Genomic DNA, 26092 nt, shown 5'->3' on the forward strand with positions numbered 1-26092 from the left:
CAGTCTTGAGACTGGTTTGATGCAGCTCTCCATGCTACTCTATCCTGTGCAAGCTTCTTCATCTCCCAGTACCTACTGCAACCTACATCCTTCTGAATCTGCTTAGTGTATTTATCTCTTTGTCTCCCTCTACGATTTTTACCCTCCACGCTGCCCTCCAATACTAAATTGGTGATCCCTTGATGCCTCAGAACATGTCCTACCAACCGATCCCTTCTTCTGGTCAAGTTGTGCCACAAACTTCTCTTCTCTCCAATCCTATTCAATACTTCCTCATTAGTTATGTGATCTACTCGTCTGATCTTCAACATTCTTCTGTAGCACTATATTTCGAAAGCTTCTATTCTCTTCTTGTCCAAACTATTTATCACCCATGTTTCACTTCCATACATGGCTACACTCCATACAAATACTTTCAGAAACGACTTCCTAACACTTAAATCTATACTTGATGTCAACAAATTTGTCTTCTTCAGAAACACTTTCCTCGCCATTGCCAGTCTACATTTTATGTCCTCTCTACTTCGACCATCATCAGTTATTTTGCTCCCCAAATAGCAAAACTCCTTTACTACTTTAAGTGTCTCATTTCCTAATCTAATTCCCTCGGCATCACCCGACTACATTCCATTATCCTCGTTTTGCTTTTGTTGATGTTCATCTTATATCCTCCTTTCAAGACCAGATGGCAGTTATGAGAGTCGAAGGACATGAAAGGGAAGCAGTGGTTGGTAAGGGAGTGAGACAGGGTTGTAGCCTATCCCCGATGTTATTCAATCTGTATATTGAGCAAGCAGTAAAGGAAACAAAAGAAAATTTCGGAGTAGGTATTAAATTCTGTGGAGAAGAAATAAAAACTTTGAGGTTCGCTGATGACATTGTAATTCTGTCAGAGATAGCAAAGGACTTGGAAGAGCAGTTGAATGGAATGGACAGAAGAATTCTTTGACTATCTATACATATTTCAGTTATGTGAACCTCTTGAACGATTTTGTTTAAACTGTTTTTGTGGATTTAAATAACTACTGGAATGATTGTTATATAATGTACTGTAAATGACTTGGTCCATAGTTAGGGAACATAGGGTTGAAAGTAAAAGATGTGAGGAAGCCCCGCAGCTATGGAAGTAGTCTTGTGGAGTGGAAAAGATAAGGTTGGTGTGCAAGTGGCAACTCGTCCATTGTGACAGGTAAGGAGCCGGTGCTGAGCTGTGTGTGGTTAACATCTCACTAACAGAAGTGTATCATTGTGGCTCATAATCTTGGAGTTTTGAGGCCAGATGAGCTTAAGAGCAGTATTTTTGGGCCTCAGATGCTGCATTTGGTGATACTATCATCATGGCATAGCTTGTAGTCCTATAGAAATATAATTCCAATGCCAAGAAGATCTGTAAAGGGGCAAGGCCAACAGTACTGGGCAAGGCCAACAGTACTGCCATGACTGCAAAGCCGGCACTTTAACAGCCACTGCCAATTATGCCACCAGCCTTCCACTAAATTACTTATATTTGGCGCTCTGTAAATGGACCAGGTATTTGTGAAATTTGGTTGATTTTAATAATTGTGGTGTTGCTTAAAACTCTTATCTTAAGCCCGCGACTATCCCAAATCTTAAACCTCAACAGGAATCCTATCCTAGTGAATTTAATTCTGAGTGTCCTATTTTATTATGGAAAGACTTATTTGGCAGCTGTAAAAATACTTGTGATTGCTTTCTAATGTCTGAAGCTACACTGTTTAAAGTTGAGTTTTATAGTTTGAGAAATACTTCACTTCCAGTGCATTTTCAAATCAATCTGCAGTCATTTTCTTAAATAATTTGCCTTAGTTGGAAACCTGTCTGAAAATAGTAAAGTTGTTAGTTAAAAGAACAATAATAGTGAAAAACATTATTAATTGTTACATTTATATGCTTTGATCAGAATTACAAAGTTTTGTCAGTGTTCATTTCATGAGAAAGTGTTTGAACTTGAATTTAATGTTGTGTTAGCATTTGCACTGCCAACTATATTTTGAGTAGGTTAAAAAACTGCTTATCAAAGCATATTTGTTATTTAAAGAGTTATGTAGTTTTGTTAATGAGCATAGTTCTTCAAACCATGAAAGTTTAAAGGTTGTCATGTGCAAAGCTAGTTATTTAATGAAGCAAAGCAAAAAGGCTCCTTCAGAGCCAGTGTAGTTAGATTTGCAATCTGTTTAATTGCTTCAAACTGAGCTTAAGAAATAAATATTTACTGTGTTAGCTATTCTAATGCAAGTTGGTTAATGCACAGGCATCGAGACCCTATACTAAGCAATGATGTTGCAGAGTATGATCATTAATAGACCTCTTGATTTAAACAAGAATTATTTCATGCTCTTCGCTGTTTAGTATTGCTGTTAGTTTCATGCGTGTTGGTGACTGGTTCTATAAACTGCTGCATCTAGTCAATTTAAGGTACATGTTGTTGAGAGACATATGTTACTGTTAGCTGTCTCATTGGTCATTTGTTTGTCTGACTTCCGAGTTAGTAGTACATTTATCTGCAAGATTAGGCTACTATGTTATAGCGTGAACAGATATAAAGAAAGAGTTTAGTGTGTGTGTGTGTGTCAAGAAGAAAGCCTCGGGAAATAATTATCAACAATATTGTTAAGACAAATGGCCATGTTGCATCTTACAGGAGTATAGAAAGAAAATCTACTGCAGCTCATAATGAATTGTTTAGGAATTAAGTAGATGACTTGTAAGACCTATTTTCGACCTATTTTGTATCTGTATCAACACTTCTAACTATAGGAAAAACAAACAAACACATACACACACACACACACACATATGCACACACCTGTCTCCCTACATTGTGCTCAGTTGGGTGCCAGCTCTTTCCTGGCCCACAGTGAGTGTACTAGCATGAGGTGGGGGGTGGGGGGTGAGATTTGGGAGGAGGTTGGAGGGAAGCGTCTAGCAATTTGTAGTTAGTAATGACATACAGGTTGTTTTGTCACAGTATTTCACATCAGACCAGATATATTGTTGCTTAGAAAGGAAAACCATGGTATTTGGAGAAGTCATCTGCCATTGTTACTAAATAAAATTACAGTGGAAGCAGAGGTAGATGATGGACTTCTGTCCTCAGCACTCCAGCATAGTCAGAAACAGAATAACATTGAAGTTTCTTGTGAATGTTATAAGGAGTATTTTTTTAATGCTGTGAAATGCACCAACAGCCCAAAATATGGGAAAATAATTCCTAGTCAGTATTGGTTTAAACTAGCAGTCAGTATATAAGATGCTCTCATGTTTCTCACAATGCTAAAGATACCAGTGACTGAGTTCATAGGTGTTAAAACTCATTTCTGAAATGCTTGGAGACTTATCCTTATTCCTAGCATCATAACTGAATGAACTTCTTAAAACAATGTAGGAAAAGACAGATTGTTACTTGCCATAAAGAAGACACATCAATTTACAGACAGGCACAATTGAAAGACACTCACATAAAGCTTTCAGCCACAGCCTTTGTCAGCAAAAGACACACACACACAGAGAAGCAACACCCAAGGCACACACGACTGCCAACTCCAGCACCCCGTCCAAAATGAAAATGTTGCAGTTGACAATTGCACGCATGTGTGTGTGTGTGTTGTCTGTTTTTGACAAAGGATTTGTTGTCTGATACATGACCATATGTGTGTGTGTGTGTGTGTGTGTGTGTGTGTGTGTGTGTGTGTGTGTGGTTGGCAGCTTATGGTGTGCAGTATTTTTGTTGTGACTATCTGCAACTCAGCATCTCTTCTGTATGGTGAGTGACAACTTTTGTTTCCATTATATTGGTAGAACTTGCATTAACCTCTTTGTCCTTGTCATGACATCTGGCAACACTAATCCTTTTTTTAGTAAGTGATTCCTTGGCAGTTTCAACAAGGGGGAACATAATAGAATTCCCAATCTATCCTGTCACAATCCACATGGTTTGGAATTACTTTCGTGAATAGGCCAAGTTGCTTCCATACTTTCAAATTTTTGGTTTCTATGCCACCAGCAACAACTACAATGTGTACTCCAGCTCCATCTGGTTGTTTAACTATTCTTTCGTAGAGTCCACTTGCCATTTTGCCATTGGATTTGTAATATACTGGCTGCTTGCAAGCTGTAAATAAGCTGCAGACCACCATCAACTGAAATATCACATCAACAGATGTAACTTATTTGACTATCAGTGGTCACTTTGTGAATACATAGGCTACCTCTTTGAAGGTTTTAAGCAGTTCTCTTCCAGCTCTAATAAGCTATGTTGTCCATGCTTAGAGCATTGAATGGCAGGGCAAAGGATATTTCCATCTCCTATAGTAATGTATGCTTTGAGAGGAATCAACAAACATTATGAATACAGCCTTTTCAATTAGTCGTGTGTAAGACTAGATGCCAGTTTAACCATCGATTCATGTTATAATAATATCAAAGATAGAATCGATGAGAACATGCTTCCAATATTGAGTTCTAATTGTTCCGATTGTCCCAGTAAAGATGTGGCAGTTAGTATATTGAAGTACCTGGCAGCATGCATTGTCTCCAAATGCAAGAAGATTCACTGTTCACTGCAAGGTCAAACAGGAAATTGTCTGCCTGCTATGAAAGAAATCACAGATGATGACTGGTTTGCTGTGATTTCCAAACGAGGTTTCCCATTTCCATCAACTGATTGGCTGAGTGCATTGAGCATATTTGCAGAAAATCATGTAAAGTAACATGACCATGATTTGATTATTATTGTGAACAGTAAACATACACAGCTATGAGAGATGGCAAAGCTGAATGTGCCACATTTTGAAACTCTGAGCTGCCTCATTCCATTTTTAACCCTTTTGTTATCCAACACTCCAGCATGACTAATTAGAACATTATTGTTTTAACAATGTATCTGGGCTAAAGGATGTAATTGTTAATTGTCATTATGTAAAATACACTGAGGAAAAACATTGCGGTCATCACTTAGCAGAACGGAGAACAGAATTCCGTGAAGCTGCTTTCTCCCTGGTGACATCAGGGGATACTGACTAGTGGCAGCATATAACCTAGAGTGGCCTACCTGTTAAATTTCTACCTACTTTGATGACCACTAGCAAGAAGTTCACCAGAATGAATGGCTAATGCCAATCTATGGCCAAAAGCAACCCAGTACAAAAGTACATAACATACTACTGAACACAAACTTTTTGACTTCAGTGGCTGCTTCACAATCTATGCCATCTCAGTCTCTTCTTCTCTTCCCTCTCCTCAGCCCCCAAATACCAGCTTTTCTGAATTAAGTAAACTGGAGTTGTCTTTACAACTCATCCTGCCCCAACCAGCACCAACCTCACATCTACCTCCTCTCTTGTCCCTGTGGCCACAATTTCACCTCGCTTATCTATACTCACGTCTTCCTCTGTGTGGTCTCCATCTTCCTCTGGCCTACGCCTCCCCTTCCACCTCCCAACCAAATCCTCCACTTTTATGTGTGCCCCATGCAACTTCCCCTGTTCTCACCAGGATGTGCTGAAGGGCACCACATTCCTATCCAGCTCCCTTGCTAGCTTTATAGTCAGCCATTAGCCACACTCCCTTCACTTCACCCTTTCTCTCCCTATCTCTTTGCTCCTGTAACTTCCTCTACCCAATACAATCCCCTCATCCCATTGCCAGGTTAATGTTGTTGGCTGGAACACTGTAGTCATGCAAATGTGTGTGTGTGTGTGTGTGTGTAAATTTTATTTCAAGTTTGACGTACTTTTAATAAAGAAAAATTTACATGTATGTTGTAGAGTCTGTGAAATAAAGGTACACTTGAATATACGACTCAATATGTGTAAAATGTTTGAAAAGCTAGACTGTCTGCAAAGTTTAACAATAGTTCATTGAATTCCAAAATGACTGGAGAAATTACACTCACTTAGAAATGCCAAGACAGTATTTGGTAAATCTAGGTCAGTTTGTGAAATCCATTGAAAACTTATTGCTAGTACCATTTTTCATTGTACTTTTTCTTCCACAAAGAGGTATTATTTCTGTAAATGTGAGACTTAGTGTTCTCCATTGTGTGAGAGTTGCATTTCTGTGTGTGTGTGTGTGTGTGTGTGTGTGTGTGTGTGTGTGTGTGTGTGAGATCTACACTCCTGGAAATTGAAATAAGAACACCGTGAATTCATTGTCCCAGGAAGGGGAAACTTTATTGACACATTCCTGGGGTCAGATACATCACATGATCACACTGACAGAACCACAGGCACATAGACACAGGCAACAGAGCATGCACAATGTCGGCACTAGTACAGTGTATATCCACCTTTCGCAGCAATGCAGGCTGCTATTCTCCCATGGAGACGATCGTAGAGATGCTGGATGTAGTCCTGTGGAACGGCTTGCCATGCCATTTCCACCTGGCGCCTCAGTTGGACCAGCGTTCGTGCTGCACGTGCAGACCGCGTGAGACGACAATTCATCCAGTCCCAAACATGCTCAATGGGGGACAGATCCGGAGATCTTGCTGGCCATGGTAGTTGACTTACACCTTCTAGAGCACATTGGGTGGCACGGGATATATGCGGACGTGCATTGTCCTGTTGGAACTGCAAGTTCCCTTGCCGGTCTAGGAATGGTAGAACGATGGGTTCGAAGACGGTTTGGATGTATCGTGCACTATTCAGTGTCCCCTCGACGATCACCAGAGGTGTACGGCCAGTGTAGGAGATCGCTCCCCACACCATGATGCTGGGTGTTGGCCCTGTGTGCCTCGGTTGTATGCAGTCCTGATTGTGGCGCTCACCTGCACGGCGCCAAACACGCATACGACCATCATTGGCACCAAGGCAGAAGCGACTCTCATCAATGAAGACGACACGTCTCCATTCGTCCCTCCATTCACGCCTGTCGCGACACCACTGGAGGCGGGCTGCACGATGTTGGGGCGTGAGCGGAAGACGGCCTAACGGTGTGCGGGACCGTAACCCAGCTTCATGGAGACGGTTGCGAATGGTCCTCACCGATACCCCAGGAGCAACAGTGTCCCTAATTTGCTGGGAAGTGGCGGCGCGGTCCCCTACGGCACTGCGTAGGATCCTACGGTCTTGGCGTGCATCCGTGCATCGCTGCGGTCCGGTCCCAGGTCGACGGGCACGTGCACCTTCCGCCGACCACTGGCGACAACATCGATGTACTGTGGAGACCTCACGACCCACGTGTTGAGGAATTCGGCGGTATGTCCACCCGGCCTCCCGCATGCCCATTATACGCCCTCGCTCAAAGTCCGTCAACTGCACATACGGTTCACGTCCACGCTGTCGTGGCATGCTACCAGTGTTAAAGACTGCGATGGAGCTCCGTATGCCACGGCAAACTGGCTGACACTGACGGCGGCGGTGCACAAATGCTGCGCAGCTAGCGCCATTCGACGGCCAACACCGCGGTTCCTGGTGTGTCCGCTGTGCCGTGCGAGTGATCATTGCTTGTACAGCCCTCTCGCAGTGTCCGGAGCAAGTATGGTGGGTCTGACAAACCGGTGTCAATGTGTTCTTTTTTCCATTTCCAGGAGTGTATTTTTGACGAAGGCCTTGTTGGCAGAAAGCTTATTTTGTGACAGTCTTTTTGTTGTGCCTATCTGCAACTCAGCATCTTCGCTACACAATGAAGCAACTATCCTTTTCATAATATTGTTAACATCCATCCTAGATTTTCCATTATCTGATTATTTAAAGACAAATTTCACTTGGCTGCTATAGATTCTTGGAGGTGCAGATGCATATAAATGTCTGCTCCCTACCTGTAAAGTGTTGGCAGAGCTGCACTACCTGAGAACTGTGTTTATATTTCATCAACTTCTGAAATGAGTGGAGAGACTATTTATGAATTGCATTGAGAAATTGGTACTGGCAGGACATAATTAAATAAAGTGTGAAGTTAGAGTAAGAACTAATTAAAAATGTGTCCGGTAGTGATCCTTCAGTAATAGCAGCTCATTTACTGGATATAACTTCAGTTTCATTACATTGTTTGCATGGCAGCTACAGTGACAATCTACACAACCACAATCCTCTCACAGAGTCATCAGCTCCTCAAATATATAAGGTCAGTGCATAAGTTCATAATCTTTATGCTTTGGATGTTGGTATTCCAGTTGCAATGGGTTTATTTATCAACTGTCATTTTTATTTGTAATTCACTTTTGCTATTTGAGTTTACATATTGTCATTTTGTCATGTGGAGATAATAAGTTGAGCTGTGGATGCTAGAAGTGGAGTGCTAAGTGGAGAAATAACATTTCTGACATATTCTTCTGTTTGAGTTCAGTAGAGGGGTGACAGGAGCAGAGGCAACAAGAAACATTTGCTTCATGCATGGGAATGTCATTGGGACAGAGCATGGCAAGAAAATGGTTGTCTCATTTTAAAGATTTTTGTTTTGTCGTTAATGACTTCTCACATTCTAGGAAGACCTTCGGGGTTTGATGAAAATAGTTTGAATGCATTAATCCAAAATTACCCACGTCATCATACTCGATAACTGGCAAATGTGATTGACTGTGATCGTTCCACCATCATTTGACATTTGCATGCAGTAGGGAAGGTTCAAAAATAGATGTATGGGTACCGCGTGCTCTAAACCAAACTCACAAAAAACAGCAAGTGTCCGCATGTGCATCTCCGTTTGTTCTACATTAACTGGGTTGTGAACCGTGCCAACCTCTCCTATCCTGTATCATTACTGGTGACAAGAAATAGTGTCTTTATGCTAACAGAAGAAAAAGGAAGGAGTGGTTGAGCCCAAACAAAGTAACAACTCCCTGTTTGAAGACCTGTGCATATCCACAAAAGGTAATGTTAATACACTTGGTGGATCGATGACAGTGTTAGTGTACTACAAATTGCTTTCCCAAGGTGTAACCATGACTGCTGACATTTATTGTCAATAACTGAAATGTCTTGCAGAGGCACTCCCAAGAGCAACGATGAGGAAGACCATGTGAAATGATGGTAATCCATGATAATGTCCACCCGCATTCTGTTAGACTGACAAGAAAATACTGTACAGAAGTTGGGTTGGGAATCCATTCCATACCCACCTTATTCAGCTGAAACGGTATGAACTTATGCACCAACCCAATATTAAGGTTAGCTATCTGTAGGGTTGTCTCTTTTTATGATACCAATTCTCTTCAGCTGAGTGATGTTTACTGAGATTTGTCAGTCGACAAATATGTTAAGCTGTCCAATAGTCATTTGGTAACTACATCTGGAAACACCCACACTGTGGAGCACTGATGAAAATCCATTGGGACAACATGATGATATTATTGACATAAGCACACAAAGATTTCACAATACTACAACAATTTAAGATTTCCATAGTTCTTATTGTGCAATAAGTAGGTATTGTGTTTAGTAATAATAGCAAATTGATCTGTGCTTGTATGTATTTTATGAGACTAATCTCTCTTGACTGCTTATTTGGGGACATAACTGACAAGTCAGGACTGCCTTTTTAAGGCTATTGTGAGGACAGAAACTAAAGAAAATATATTTACAAATATTTTGTGTACTTTTGTTTTGTTCAGATCAGAGATAGAAGAGCTTGAGCAGAGGGTTAACAAAGAAAGGGAAAAATACCAGGCTTCAACAGTAGACAAATCGGATGGTCTCTCTGTTCTCCAGATGGCTGCAGTGAGTGACAGGGTAAGCTGGTTTAAATTTAGAAATAAGTAGCAGAATATTAGCTGTTATTTGAATACTATACATGTAGTACACCTGTGAGGAAACATAAACTTAAGCTGCAGAAGACTTTGATTAAGAACTCATCAATATAATTCAGGTTCGGTATATGTTAACATGCAATTACAATGATGACTAAACAAATAGTCTTTTGTGTTGGATATAAGAGCATTAATGTCTATAGACTATGCAGGATTGTCGCTTGGTGTGACAGTTGTGCTCTTGCATTTTTTAATTTCATACCTTGTATAGTAGTATGCAAGTAGTAATTCATTCATCCATTCACAATTCGTATTCAGTAAATCCCATCATGAATGAGAGCCTTTAGGGATGTTGAACATGTTAAACTATACATTGAAAGGTGGGAACAGTCATTGCTGGCAATTTATGTAAAGTATGTTAGAAACAAATTATGACTAGTGCCACTCTACTCAGGCTGATAGTTACAGGAATTACTTCAACATTTATTTATTTTATTTATTTATCCATCTGTAGATAATAAATAGTGTATGGATGTTGTCCAAAAGTACATGCAAATTTATGGGAAACAATGTTTGCAAAAGGAACATACAAATTTTACATTGAGCAAAAAAAAGTAATAATAGTTGGTCATACAAGACACAGTAATACAACATTTTATACATGTATACTAACAGTATTGTAACTGCATAGTCTGTTTGCCCTAAGGCTTTACTTTTGTCTTCCCTAAACAGGAAGCCCCTATATTCACTACAATAATTCAGTAAAGATTTTTACCACACTCAACAGCTGCCCATCAGATTTTTAAAAAAGCTGAAACTTTAGGGAATGAAAGACATTGTTTTCAGTTTTGCCTTAATATAAACATTATGAGAATTATTTATTGACCTAAATAGTCATTTACAGAGTAAAAACATTGCGTAAGGGCTATTTAATTCAGTGCCTTCCAGGAAAGCTGTCTTGCTGAGGTTGTACTCTGGAGTGAGAAATGAATGAAATCTGAAATAAAAAGCTCTGAAATAGTTAACAAGACATGGAATGTATATCAAAAAGATACATTAGACATCATAAGAGGGAGAGTCTTCCTTGTAGTTGACAAAAATATTATGTCTTTTGAGGTCGAAATAGACGATATTATGAAAAGGATAGATTGCTACTCACCATGTAGCAGAGATGCTGAGCTGCAGATAGGCACAACAAGAAACTATTTAAAAAAGTAAGCATTTGGCCAAAAGGCCTTCTTCTGAGTTAGACAACATACATGCACACATTCACGATACTACTCATACGACACTACTCACAGCCACTGTCTCTGGTCTGGCCTCAGCAGCCAGAGACAGTGGTCATGTGTGTTTGGGTTGTGTTTGCATGAATGCATGTGTGTATGTTGTCTACTGCAGAAGAAGGCCATTTGGCTGAAAGCTTACTTGTTTAGAAGTCTTTTTGTTGTGCCTGTCAGCGACTCAACATCAGTGAGTGGTAATCTACCTTTTTCATAATGTTGTCATTATTGCATCCTGGATTAGTCTTATTGTGAAGTTATCTGGACACAAATAACTGGCCTAGGTATATTCAAGTTAATTATTGGATATTTTTATTGGCCACCCCAATTCCACCGAAACAGTTGTAGACTTCGACGCACAAGTTGCCGACGTGGTGTCAAATCGAAAGACTTGCACCAGGCAAGCGATCTACCCGACGGGAGTCCCTCGTCACGTGCCATTAGTTGTAGATTCATTAAAAGAAAATTGGTAGAGCCATCACTGGGAAATCTGTGGATTCACTGCAGTTGGCACAGACAATAAGTCTTGTGAAGTAATTCTGAACACATTCTCCAAAAACTGTTTTGAGCAGGTAGTTCAACAACCGAAACACAATAAAATATTCTAGACCTTGAACACACAAAGAGACTTGACATCATCAACAGTGTCAGCATAAAGACAGGGATTAGTGATTATATCATCATAGTGACGATGACTATGAGAGTCTTTGTGCTGGAAAGTGGATAAGCAGTTCTTACTTAGACAATGAATGGATGCCATTTCTGGTCGAAGGATTTGTTGACTAATCTGGTGTGGCAGTAGAAAACAGCAAAAGGAAAATTGATGTTCATCCAGGAGACACTTCCAGACTGAATAGAGGACATAGAAGTAGGCATTCATCCCACTGAGAAGCAACAGGAAGAGTTGAAAACAAGTAAGTCATGGTCAGGATGGAATCCCAGTTCAGTTTTACAGAGGTACTCTTTGCCATTATCCCTTTACTTAGTTTGCTTTTGTTGCAAATATCTCTCCCAGCATAAAGTCCCAAGCAACTGGAAAAAAGAGCAGGTGTCTTCCATATATAAGAAGGGAAAAAGAACATAACCAGAAAATTAATGACCAGTTACATTAATGTCAGTTTGCTGCATAAGTTCTTGAACATATTCTAAGTAATCTATTCCCTTGTGGTAGGAAAAGTTTTGTCCACAGATCAGCACAGAAATTAGAAAATATTGTTCAAGCAAAATTCTGCTTAGCCTTTCTCCCATGATATCCTGCAAACCATGGATGAAGGGCAACAGATAGATTACATATTCCGAGATTTCTGGAAAGTGTTTGACACAGTGTGCCACTGTAGACTATTAACAAAGGTCCAAGCGGACCTCACATCCAACAAAGGTCCAAGCATATGTAATAGGTTCTTAGATATGTGAATGGCTTGAAGACTTTTTTAGTAATAGAAGCCATTACAATGGCCTGGGTGGTGAGTGTTAATCAGAGACAAGGGTCTCATCAGGAGTGCTCCAGGGAACTGTGATAGGACTCGTCTTGTTCTCTATATACTCAAACGATTTAAAGTTAGGGTGAGTTATAATCTGTGAAAGCTTGCTGCTGTGGCTGCAGAGTATGGGAAAATGTTGTCGTTGAGTGACTTTAGGAGGATAAAACATGACTTAGATAGAATTTCTGTTCAATGTGATGAATGACAGCTTGCTATAAATGTAGAAAAATGTAAGGAATGGAGATGAGTGGGTAAAAGAATTCTATAATTACAATATTAGTGGTATGTTTCTTGATTAAATATCTAGGCATAACATTGCAAAGTAATATGAAATGGAATAAGCATATGTGGTTGGTTGTAGAAAAGGTGAATTTTGGACTTCCGTTTCTTGGGAGAATCCTAGGAAAGCATAGCTCTTCTGTGAAGGAAATTTCATATAGAACCCTTGTGTGACTTATTCGTAAGTACTGCCAGAATGTTTGGATTCCCACCAGGTCAAATTAAAGGGAGAGATTGAAGTAATTTGGAGGCATGCTGCTGTATTTGTTACTTGTAGGTCTGATCAACACATATTACAGAAATGCTCTGTGAATTGAAATGAGACTCACAGGAAGAAAGATGATGTTGCTTTTGCAAAATATTATTGAGGAATTTTATGGAACCAGCATTTGCATCAGACTGCAGAACTATTCTACTACCACCAACAAACGTCTCGCATAAGGACCATGAAGATTAGGTAAGACAAATCAGGGCTCATACACAGAGGAATATAGACAACTGTTTTTCCCCTTACTCCATTTGTAAGTGGAATAGGAAAGGGAATAACTAGCAGTGATATAAGTTACCCCTGCCATAAACTGTACAGTGGCTTGCATGGTACATATATGTAGATGTAGAACTACTTCAGCATAAACATCATTTGAAGCAAACATAATACTGAAATAAAATGACTCATCAAGTTTGACATCACTCCCAAGATAGATGTATCAGTCTTCTGTTGATGACGGGTGGTACTCATTGTTGTGTTTATCAATTTATAAGTGACAAACAAAACCTTAGTTCCACTTTAATAATTTTATTCATAAACAGTGGCCTTTATTTACTACATAATTCATGTGGGATTGGGATGTCTACTGTCAGCCCAGCACATAAACAATCTGATCAAAAGTATCTGGATACTCTTAGGTAGTAAAGAATTGCCCACAAGATATCATTACAGCCGGATCCACTAGTATAAAAGGAGGCAGGGAATGTGTTGTCAGTAGAGAAGCAGTACAGCAGTATGGACTTGTCAGAAGAGCTAAGCAACTTTGAACATGGACTAATGGTTGAATGTCACCTGAGTAAAAGATCCATCTCAGACATTTCAACCCTTCTAAAGCTGCCCAGGTCAACTGTTGGTGATGTAATTGTGAACTGAAAACATGAAGGAAACACCACAGCTATGCCAAGACCAGGCAGACATCACATACTGACAGATGGGGACTTTTGAGCAGTGCAGAGGGTTGTTGGTAAAAAATCACATGGAATCATTTGTGAGTTTCGCAGTACTACCAGCACTCTAGGTAGTACAATAACTGTGCATAACAAGTTAAAAACAGTAGGGTACAATTGTCAAGCAGTTCCTCATAAGCCACACATTTTTGTAGCCGGTGCTAAGCAACACTTGAGGTGGTGCGAAGACTGACACCACTGGACAATGGGTGACTGGAAATGAGTGGTTTGGAATTATCAGTCACGTTATACCCTGTGGATAATCAATGGAAGCTGAAAAATGCTACCTGCCATCATGTGTAGAGCTGACAGTGAAGTACAAAGCAGGAGATGTTATGTTATGAGAGTTTCTTTTTCATGGTTAGGGTACGGTTCCTTTATTTTGTTTAAGAAAATGCTAAATGCTGCATAAAGAAGAGGAACATTTAGGATAAAATCAATGAATGTATCACCATGACAGTGCTCCCTGTCATTAACCATCACCTGTGAGGCAACAGTTTGTGGACAGTAACATTCGTGAAATGGAGTGCCCTGCCCATATCCCAAGTTCAGTCCAATGTAACACATTTGAGATGTGTTAGAACGTTGAATTCACTCAAGGCCGCCTCTGGTTTTCACTCAAGACCTCCTCTGGTTTTGGCTCTTGTGATAGAAAGTGGTCCAAGTGAGAGTTCAAGCTGTCATAAAATGAAACGATGGACACATCCCATATTAATTATATATATACTTACCAAGCGGGAAAGCGCCGGCAGACAGGCACATGAACAAAACACACAAACACACACACAGAATTACTAGCTTTCGCAACCGAAGGTTGCTTCTTCAGGAAGGAGAGGGAAAGACGAAAGGATGTGGGTTTTAAGGGAGAGGGTAAGGAGTCATTCCAATCCCGGGAGCGGAGAGACTTCCCTTAGGGGAAAAAAAGGACAGGTGTACACTCGCGCGCACACACACACACACACACACACACACACACACACACACACACACACATATCCATCCGCACATACACAGACACAAGTAGACATGAATGTCTACTTGTGTCTGTGTATGTGCGGATGGATATGTGTGTGTGTGTGTGTGTGTGTGTGTGTGTGTGTGTGTGTGTCTGCGAGTGTACACCTGTCCTTTTTTTCCCCTAAGGGAAGTCTTTCCGCTCCCGGGATTGGAATGACTCCTTACCCTCTCCCTTAAAACCCACATCCTTTCGTCTTTCCCTCTCCTTCCTGAAGAAGCAACCATCGGTTGCGAAAGCTAGTAATTCTGTATGTGTGTTTGTGTGTTTTGTTCATGTGCCTGTCTGCCGGCACTTTCCCGCTTGGTAAGTCTTGGAATCTTTGTTTTTAATATATTTTTCCCATGTGGAAGTTTCTTTCTTATATCTTGAATATGTCTATCATTATAACTGTTAAATGTTTTCCTTTTGTAATATAAACAAATTACTTAGCCTCATTTCATTAATTGCGCCCTTCGTACTTTTTCCTTTGTAGACCTAAACTGGGCATAGTTTAATCATGCCAACATACTGTGGCATTTTAAGCTGGTGATCATTATTTTTTCCAGTATCTTACACAATAAATTTGTTAGAAAAATTTGGGGTCTTTGCAGTCACCCTGGGGACCTATGAAATTCCCCACAAGTGGTTGTCTTTTGGCATCAGTGTGGCTATTTGTGTATCCTACAAAATGAGTTATACCTTATAAATTATTAGCATCTCTATGCTGTTGTGTTTCCATGTGCCATGCATTAATTACCTACAAGTGACTGACTTTCCTTTTCTTATTGGAAATACAATTATGAGATGTTTACATACATTTCACATTGAGTGGTCTTAAATTATCCCATAGAGTATGAACAACATGTTTGACAACAGACTTTACTTTTTTTCTTTTTTAATTTTTAATTCCTGTGTTTTAGTAATTTAGGGGTAAAATGTCAAATAAATGGATTTATCAAGGAACTTGCTTCACTCGCCTAATGTGGGAGAGAAGATAGGTGTGAGGGGTTGTAACTTTTTCCATGAACTGCTGAACAAACTGTATAAAAGAGTCAACATCATTGAGACTTTCCAAAATTTGTCTAAGACCTGTCCTTGGGTGCATTACATGTTCCCATCTTTTGCCGTATAACAGTATGTCCAGTATTATTGAACATGGTAGTTTTGATGATCCAGATGCCATGATGTGGGGAAGAATATTGTTGCATGGGTGTACTAATCCCCAAATATTTGAACATGGTACTCTCATTTGAAAATGTTAATGTGACACTGTACGCCCTCCCCATGAGTGTCTTTTAAGGGGTGCACTTGGCCCTGAATTCATATTTGTGGACACAAGTGCACAACTGCTTCAAACTGCATGGATGGAGAAGCTCTTCGAATGAGAGAATATTCAGTAAATGGAATGACCTGCCCATTTCCCAAACTTAAGTCCCATCCAGCACATGTGGGATGTGTTGGGGAGACATATTGCAGCTGGTGACCATCCAGCAGTTGTCAATTATGCTGGTATAGGAATGGAACTTCATACCACAAAAAATCCATATCAGCCTTATGGCCAGCAGGGTATCACATTGGAGAGCATTCATTGCTGCCTGTGGTGATCACACATTCTATTAAGAACCATGTCCCACCTGTTTTAATGTCCAACATAATATCATGAATCACAGTAACTTCAGTGTAATTATTGTCTTTGAGTAAAAGTACCATTTCTGTTAATATCATTATGTATTTCTTTTAGTTACCTTCTCTTCTATGTTGTTGCAATTCTTTCTATTTTACGGTGTAAGTTTCATTGAGGTATGTTACTTGGCTGTGACAGATCCTGCAAAAGTTACTTTTGTCCTGAAGTTTTGCCCACCAGTATATTACGAAAAATTCTTCACAGTTGGAAACTGTGTTTCTGTCTTGCTGTAATTGGTGAGGGAAGTGGTTCTCATGTTCAAGAGGTCAGTGTCAAACAGTACACATCAAATGATAACTAAAAGTAATTTTTTAATGGAATCAGCTGTGGGTTCCTGGTGAAACATAGTAAATTAACTGAACAAACACTGTTTTTTGCCTTGTTTTGCAAATTTTGTTATTGTTACTGCACAAACTAGGTTTTGGGCTATAACCCGATTTTTAACTAACTAAGGTACTAAGAAAAGTTATTAAAAAGTCCAGAAGCATGTGTATCATGTCTGAGATCAGTAACTCTGATAATAAAATTAAAGCAATTTGGAATATTATTGAAAGGGAAACAGGGCAACCAAGAGCACAGGAAGACTTTAGTGCAATAAAATTGAATGACAAGTGCACTAACAAACAATCAGAAATTGAAAATATTTTGAATAATCATTTTTTAAATGTTGTGGAGAAAATAGGATCTAGATCTTCACTAGAAGAGGCAAGGCTATTAATAGAAGAGGCCATACCTGCACAGTTTGAAACAGCTGTAATTCCACCAACCTCTCCCTCTGAAATCAGCAAAATAATAAACTCACTGAAAAGTAAAAGCTCTTACGGAATTGATGGCATTTCCAGCAAAGTACTTAAAGCTTGTTCCCCACAGATAAGTAGAATTCTCAGCCACGTATGTAATAGCTCTTTGGAGCAGGGTGTTTTCCCTGATAGACTGAAATATGCCATTGTAAAACCATTGCATAAAAAGGGGGATATGTCGGATGTCAACAACTACCGCCCAATCTCTCTTCTGACAGCTCTATCAAAAATTTTTGAGAAAGTAATGTATTCAAGAGTAGCCTCCCATATTTGTAAAAATAAAGTACTAACAAAATGTCAGTTTGGTTTTCAGAAAGGCTTTTCAACAGAAAATGCTATATATGCTTTCACTGATCAAATATTAAATGCTCTGAATAACCGGACATCACCCATTGGTATTTTTTGTGATCTCTCAAAGGCCTTTGATTGTGTAAATCATGGAATTCTTTTAGATAAGCTAAATCATTATGGTTTGAGTGGGGCAGTGCACAAATGGTTTAATTCATACTTAACTGGAAGAATGCAGAAAGTTGAAATAAGTGGTTCGTGTAATGTTAAAACAGCTGATTCCTCAAACTGGGGTGCTATCAAGCACGGGGTCCCACAGGGTTCGGTCTTAGGTCCTTTACTGTTCTTGATATACATTAATGACTTACCATTCCACATTGATGAAGATGCAAAGTTAGTTCTTTTTGCTGATGATACAAGTATAGTAATAACATCCAAAAACCAAGAACTAAGTGATGTAATTGTAAATGATGTTTTTCACAAAATTATTAAGTGGTTCTCAGCAAACGGACTCTCTTTAAATTTTGATAAAACACAGTATATACAGTTCCGTACAGTAAATGGCAAAACTCCAGTAATAAATATAGAATTTGAACAGAAGTCTGTAGCTAAGGTAGAATTTTCAAAATTTTTAGGTGTGTCCATTGATGAGAGGTTAAACTGGAAGCAACACATTGATGGTCTGCTGAAACGTCTGAGTTCAGCTACGTATGCTATTAGGGTTATTGCAAATTTTGGTGATAAGAATCTCAGTAAATTAGCTTACTATGCCTACTTTCATTCACTGCTTTCGTATGGCATCATATTCTGGGGTAATTCATCGTTGAGTAGAAAAGTATTCATTGCACAAAAACGTGTAATCAGAATAATTGCTGGAGCCCACCCACGGTCATCCTGCAGACATCTATTTAAGGATCTAGGGATCCTCACAGTAACCTCACAGTATATATATTCCCTTATGAAATTTGTTGATAATAATCCAACCCAATTCAAAAGTAATAGCAGTGTGCATACCTATAACACCAGGAGAAAGGATGATCTTCACTATGCAGGGTTAAATCTGACTTTGGCACAGAAAGGGGTAAATTATGCTGCCACAAAAGTCTTTGGGCACCTACCAAACAGCATCAAAAGCCTGACAGATAGCCAACTAACATTTAAAAATAAATTAAAAGAATTTCTAGATGACAACTCCTTCTACTCATTGGCTGAATTTTTAGATATAAAGTAAAAAAAAAAAAAAAAAAAAAAAAAAAAAAAAAAAAAAAAAAACTTAATCATTAGTGTCATGCAATATTTTGTGTAATGTAATTTCTTGTACAGACATCTTTTATTAACCTGACACGTTCCACATCATTACGAAGTGTCGTATTCATGATCTATGGAACAAGTATTAATCTAATCTAATCTAATCTAATCTAACTTGAAGTTCTTAACAGTCTCGTAACCCAAAACCTAGGTTGTGCAGTAACAGTAACAAAATTTGTAAAGGAAGGCAAAAAGTATTTGTAAATGGCAAAAAACAGTGTTTGTTCAGTTAATTACTAAAAGTAACATAAAAAGGGCTATTTCAGTACTAGTATTTAAATAAAAAATTTAGTACGACTGTTCATTGAAATACAGGTAAATTTAAATATTGCTTTTACTGTCATAGAGTGTAGAATAATTGTCAAAATAATGGAAGTTTCACTGTTTATTTGGATAATAAATACACTTAATGGTATTGGTAACATATGCTGTTACTTTGACAGATGGTGCTGTGCAAGGAGGATGCATCATACTTGCTAAGTCTTGAGGTACAGGCACCTATAGACAATGTCCTTATACAGAGTGATGTACAAGTTGACCTTCTGGATGTTGAAAAAAATTCAGCTGTTGTTAGTCACAGTAAATGCGACTCCTCGGTATGTATTATGTATTATTTATAAATTTTGCATTGCAGTGAAGTTTTCCAATCCTGTTGTGTAAATTCATTTTGATAATGATGGTGGCTGTAAAATAGAAGAGTATGCTGCTGATTGTCAGATAACTAGCTTCCAGGTCCAGTCTCATATGTCACTGTAAGTGTTTTAAGTCTAGGAAAAATACACTCCTGGAAATTGAAATAAGAACACCGTGAATTCATTGTCCCAGGAAGGGGAAACTTTATTGACACATTCCTGGTGTCAGATACATCACATGATCACACTGACAGAACCACAGGCACATAGACACAGGCAACAGAGCATCCACAATATCGGCACTAGTACAGTGTATATCCACCTTTCGCAAGCAATGCAGGCTGCTATTCTCCCATGGAGACGATCGTAGAGATGCTGGATGTAGTCCTGTGGAATGGCTTGCCATGCCATTTCTACCTGGCGCCTCAGTTGGACCAGCGTTCGTGCCGGACGTGCAGACCGCTTGAGACGACGCTTCATCCAGTCCCAAACATGCTCAATGGGGGACAGATCCAGAGATCTTGCTGGCCAGGGTAGTTGACTTACACCTTCTAGAGCACGTTGGGTAGCACGGGATACATGCGGACGTGCATTGTCCTGTTGGAACAGCAAGTTCCCTTGCCGGTCTAGGAATGATAGAACGATGGGTTTGATGACGGTTTGGATGTACCGTGCACTATTCAGTGTCCCCTCGACGATCACCAGAGATGTACGGCCAGTGTAGGAGATCGCTCCCCACACCATGATGCCGGGTGTTGGCCCTGTGTGGCTCGGTCGTATGCAGTCCTGATTGTGGCGCTCACCTGCACGGCGCCAAACACGCATACGACCATCATTGGCACCAAGGCAGAAGCGACTCTCATCGCTGAAGACGACACGTCTCCATTCGTCCCTCCATTCACGCCTGTCGCGACACCACTGGAGGCGGGCTGCACGATGTTGGGGCGTGAGCGGAAGACGGCCTAACGGTGTGCGGGACCGTAGCCCAGCTTCATGGAGACGGTTGCGAATGGTTCTCGCCGATACCGCAGGAGCAACAGTGTCCCTAATTTGCTGGGAAGTGGCGGTGCGGTCCCCTACGGCACTGTGTAGGATCCTACGGTCTTGGCGTGCATCCGTGCGTCGCTGCGGTCCGGTCTCAGGTCGACGGGCACGTGCACCTTCCACCGACCACTGGCGACAACATCGATGTACTGTGGAGACCTCACGCCCCACGTGTTGAGCAATTCGGCGGTACGTCCACCCGGCCTCCCGCATGCCCACTATACGCCCTCGCTCAAAGTCCGTCAACTGCACATACGGTTCACGTCCACGCTGTCGCGGCATGCTACCAGTGTTAAAGACTGCGATGGAGCTCCGTATGCCACGGCAAACTGGCTGACACTGACGGCTGCGGTGCACAAATGCTGCGCAGCTAGCGCCATTTGACGGCCAACACCGCGGTTCCTGGTGTGTCCGCTGTGCCGTGCGTGTGATCATTGCTTGTACAGCCCTCTCGCAGTGTCCGGAGCAAGTATGGTGGGTCTGACACACCGGTGTCAATGTGTTCTTTTTTCCATTTCCAGGAGTGTATATTACCAGGCATCCAGTGAAAAGGGAATTGAAAATATAGTTAACTATAACACTTTGCTACTCAATGAAACTGAGTGTCAGTTTACTCATTTGGCAGCACTTTTTTTTCTGCACTTGTAGCATTGAATGTGCATGGAAGGATGAGAGTTAGAAAGTTAATTATTCCTGAATCACAGACCATATTACTCGATGGGAATGCTGTAAGATCTACACTGAGGTGTCAGAAGTCGTGGGATACCTCCTAATATCTCATTGGACCTCCTTTGCCTGGAGTGGTACAGCATCTTGATATAGCATGGACTTAACAAGCCGTTGGAAATTCCTTACAGACATACATAGCCATGCTGCCTCTACGGCCATCTGTAATTGCGAAAGTGATACCGGTGGAGGATTTTGTGCACAAATTGACCTCTCCATTATGTCCAATAAATGTTCGATGCAGTCCATGTCGGGTGATCTGGTGGCCAAACCATTGGCTCGAATTGTCCAGAATGTTCTTCAAACCAGTCATGGACAGTTGTGGTATTGTGACATGGCATATTGTCATCAACAAAAATGAAGTCCATGAATGGCTGTAAATGCTCTCTGTGTAGTCAAACATTATCAGCCAAGTTTGACTAGAGGACCCAGTCCATTCCGTGCAAACACAGTCCACACCATTATAGAGCCATCACCAATTTGTAGAGTGACTTGTTGACAACAAGGCTTCACGGGGTGTGCACCACGCTTGAACTGTACTGTCAGATTTTACCAACTGAAACTGGGACACATCTGACCAGGCCGAAGTTTCCCAGTCATCTGCGGTCCAACAAATATCGTCAGGAGACGAGGAGATGCACTGCAGGCGAAATCGTGCTGTTAGCAAAAGCACTCACTCCGGTCATCTGCTGTCATAAACCATTCATGCTGAATTTCACTGCGTGGTCCTAACAGATATGTTCGTCGTACATCCCATATTGATTTCTGTGGTTATTTCAGGCAATTTTGCTTGTCTGTTGGCACTGGCAACTCTGCACAAATGATACTGCCCTCGGTCGTTAAGTGAAGGTCGTCGACCACCGCATTGTCCGTGGTAAGAAGCAGTGCCTGAAATTTAGTATTCCTGGCACACTTTTGACTGTGGATCTCAGAATATTCCCTAATGATTTCCAAAATGGAATGTCCCACTTGTCTATCTCCAACTACCATTCCGCATTCAAAGTCTGTTAATTCCTGTTGTGCTGCCATAATCATGCCAGAAACCTTTCCACACGAATCACCTGAATATGAATGACAGCGTGACCAGTGCACTGCCCTTTTATACCTCGTGTACACGATACTACTGCCATCTGCATAAGTGCATATCACTATCCCATGACTTGTCAGTTCAGTGTAGTACAGGCTGTACGTCCAACAGTGAAGTCCGTGATGGGTGAATTATGTGATATCGCCCATTTTATAATGGCTAAATTGTGGATTCCTTATAAATGGAAGACTATTGCTTTTCATGTATTGCAGTACTAGTACCATACCTGTGGTGCCTCAGTCTAGGGAAAGTCATCCTTGCCAGTGAACTGTCATGTTGAAAGGGTGATATGATTCACTGTCATCCCTGGCAGGCTGTAACATAGAATAGGTAGACCAATCTGCAGTGAACCACTCACCACAGTCCAATACTGGGCAACAACTGGCAAGCAATCATACCATCCAAAAAACACTATAAGGTCACACAGTTCCTGTATATTTAAATTCAGAAAAGAGCCATGTTGTTGTTGTTGTTGTTGTTGTGGTCTTCAGTCCTGAAACTGGTTTGATGCAGCTCTCCATGCTACTCTATCCTGTGCAAGCTTCTTCATCTCCCAATACCTACTGCAACCTACATCCTTCTGAATCTACTTAGTGTAGTCACCTCTTGGTCTCCCTCTACAATTTTTACCCTCCACACTGCCCTCCAATACTAAATTGGTGATCCCTTGATGCCTCAGAACATGTCCTACCAACCGATCCCTTCTTCTGGTCAAGTTGTGCCACAAACTTCTCTTCTCCCCAATCCGATTCAATACTTCCTCATTAGTTATGTGATCTACCCATCTAATCTTCAGCATTCTTCTGTAGCACCACATTTCGAAACCTTCTATTCTCTTCTGGTCCAAACTATTTATCGTCCATGATTCACTTCCATACATGGCTACACTCCATACAAATACTTTCAGAAATGACTTCCTGACACTTAAATCTATACTCGATGTTAACAAACTTCTCTTCTTCAGAAACGCTTTCCTTGCCATTGCCAGTCTACATTTTATATCCTCTCTACTTCGATCATCAACAGTTATTTTGCTCCCCAAATAGCAAAACTCCTTTACTACTTTAAGTGTCTCACTTCCTGATCTAATTCCCTCAGCATCACCCGACTTAATTCGACTACATTCCATTATCCTCATTTTGCTTTTGTTGATGTTCATCTTATATCCTCCTCTCAAGACACTGTCCATTCCATTCAACTGCTCTTCCAAGTCCTTTGCTGTCTCTGACAGAATTACGACGTCATTGGCGAACCTCAAAGTTTTTATTTCTTCTCCGTGGACTTTAATACCTACTCCGAATTTTTCTATTGTTTCCTTTTCTGCTTGCTCAATATACAGATTGAATAACATCGGGGATAGACTACAGCCCTGTCTCACTCCCTTCCCAACTACTGCTTCCCTTTCATGTCCCTCGACTCTTATAACTGCCATCTGGTTTCTGTACAAATTGTAAATAGCCTTTCGCTCCCTGTATTTTACCCCTGCCACCTTCAGAATTTGAAAGAGAGTATTCCAGTCAACATTGTCAAAAGCTTTCTCTAAGTCTACAAATGCTAGAAACTTAGGTTTGCCCTTCCTTAATCTAGCTTCTAAGATAAGTCATAGGGTCAGTATTGCCTCACGTGTTCCAGTGTTTCTACGGAATCCAAACTGATCTTCCCCAAGGTCAGCTTCTACTAGTTTTTCCATTCGTCTGTAAAGAATTCGTGTTAGTATTTTGCAGCTGTGGCTTATTAAACTGATAGTTCGGTAATTTTCACATCTGTCAACACCTGCTTTCTTTGGGATTGGAATTATTATATTTTTCTTGAAGTCTGAGGGTATTTCGCCTGTCTCATACATCTTGCTCACCAGATGGTAGAGTTTTGTCAGGACTGGCTCTCCCAAGGCCGTCAGTAGTTCCAATGGAATGTTGTCCACTCCAGGGGCCTTGTTTCGACTCAGGTCTTTCAGTGCTCTGTCAAACTCTTCACGCAGTATCGTATCTCCCATTTCATCTTCATCTACATCCTCTTCCATTTCCATAACATTGTCCTTAAATACATCGCCCTTGTATAGACCCTCTATATACTCCTTCCACCTTTCTGCTTTCCCTTCTTTGCTTAGAACTGGGTTTCCATCTGAGCTCTTGATGTTCATACAAGTAGTTCTCTTATCTCCTAAGGTCTCTTTAATTTTCCTGTAGGCAGTATCTATCTTACCCCTAGTGAGATAAGCCTCTACATCCTTACATTTGTCCTCTAGCCATCCCTGCTTAGCCATTTTGCACTTCCTGTCGATGTCATTTTTGAGACGTTTGTATTCCTTTTTGCCTGCTTCATTTACTGCATTTTTATATTTTCTCCTTTCATCAATTAAATTCAATATTTCTTCTGTTACCCAAGGATTTCTACTAGCCCTTGTCTTTTTACCTACTTGATCCTCTGCTGGCTTCACTACTTCATCCCTCAAAGCTGCCCATTCTTCTTCTATTGTATTTCTTTCCCCCATTCCTGTCAATTGCTCCCTTATGCTCTCCTTGAAACTCCGTACAACCTCTGGTTCTTTTAGTTTATCTAGGTCCCATCTCCTTAAATTCCCACCTTTTTGCAGTTTCTTCAGTTTTAATCTACAGGTCATAATCAACAGATTGTGGTCAGAGTCCACATCTGCCCTTGGAAATGTCTTACAATTTAAAACCTGGTTCCTAAATCTCTTTCATACTATTATATAATCAATCTGATACCTTTTAGTATCACCAGGCTTCTTCCATGTATACAGCCTTCTTTTATGATTCTTGAACCAAGTGTTACCTATGATTAAGTTGTGCTCTGTGCCAAATTCTACCAGGCGGCTTCCTCTTTCATTTCTTTGCCCCAGTCCATATTCACCTACTACGTTGCCTTCTCTCCCTTTTCCTACTACCGAATTCCAGTCACCCATGACTATATACAGTGCAAATAGAGGTTAGATTTATGCCTTTCATGTAACTGCCCCTAGATAAGTATCCATGATTAAGACAAATAAGGTTATTGTTATCATAGGTTAGCTAAGACACACGTGGAAAAAAATTAATATATCATTTTAGAGGTTTTCATTTACTGAAGATTTATTGTTGGAACAGTGCGTATGGAGTATATGAAATGATTACATTTACAGGTCAGTAGCACAAGTGGTTCAGGGAGACACCAGGTATCAACCCTTGCTGAAACATACATATTAGTACACGGTGTAGCCTTTGTGAGTGGAATTGCTGGTGCGGACTCTGGCATCCAGGCAATCATACAGATTATGAATCTGTCCTGGGATACATATGCCACACCAGCTCGACCTGTTCACATAGTTCTGTTAAGAGTTGTTGTTTGATGAGTCACTTGAGTCACATCATACCCACATGTGGTCAATTGGAGACACATCCAGAGATCATGCTGGCCAAAGAAGTTGCTGCATGTCAGGGAGAGCACATTGTGAGCCTTTTGGGCAGTGTGTGGGCGAGCATTATCCTGTCGCAACAACACGTCACCTTCCTGTTGTCAGAATGGCGAAAGAACGGATCTAACGACATTCTGCATGTTCTGAGCATTG

At 40.6% G+C, this 26092-nt stretch overlaps 1 protein-coding gene across 1 annotated transcript in view; it reads left to right on the top strand.

Annotated features, from left to right (window-relative positions):
- Positions 1 to 26092, top strand: part of LOC126281937 (Bardet-Biedl syndrome 7 protein homolog) — a 118547-nt gene that overhangs the window by 67653 nt on the left and 24802 nt on the right. The window contains exons 9-10 of the mRNA XM_049981283.1: positions 9572 to 9689; positions 19482 to 19634. Coding sequence (XP_049837240.1) covers positions 9572 to 9689; positions 19482 to 19634 — 271 coding nt within the window. The remainder of the gene's footprint in view (positions 1 to 9571; positions 9690 to 19481; positions 19635 to 26092) is intronic.

Source organism: Schistocerca gregaria, chromosome 7, assembly GCF_023897955.1.
Source record: "Schistocerca gregaria isolate iqSchGreg1 chromosome 7, iqSchGreg1.2, whole genome shotgun sequence".
NCBI classification, from domain to species: Eukaryota; Metazoa; Arthropoda; class Insecta; order Orthoptera; family Acrididae; genus Schistocerca; species Schistocerca gregaria.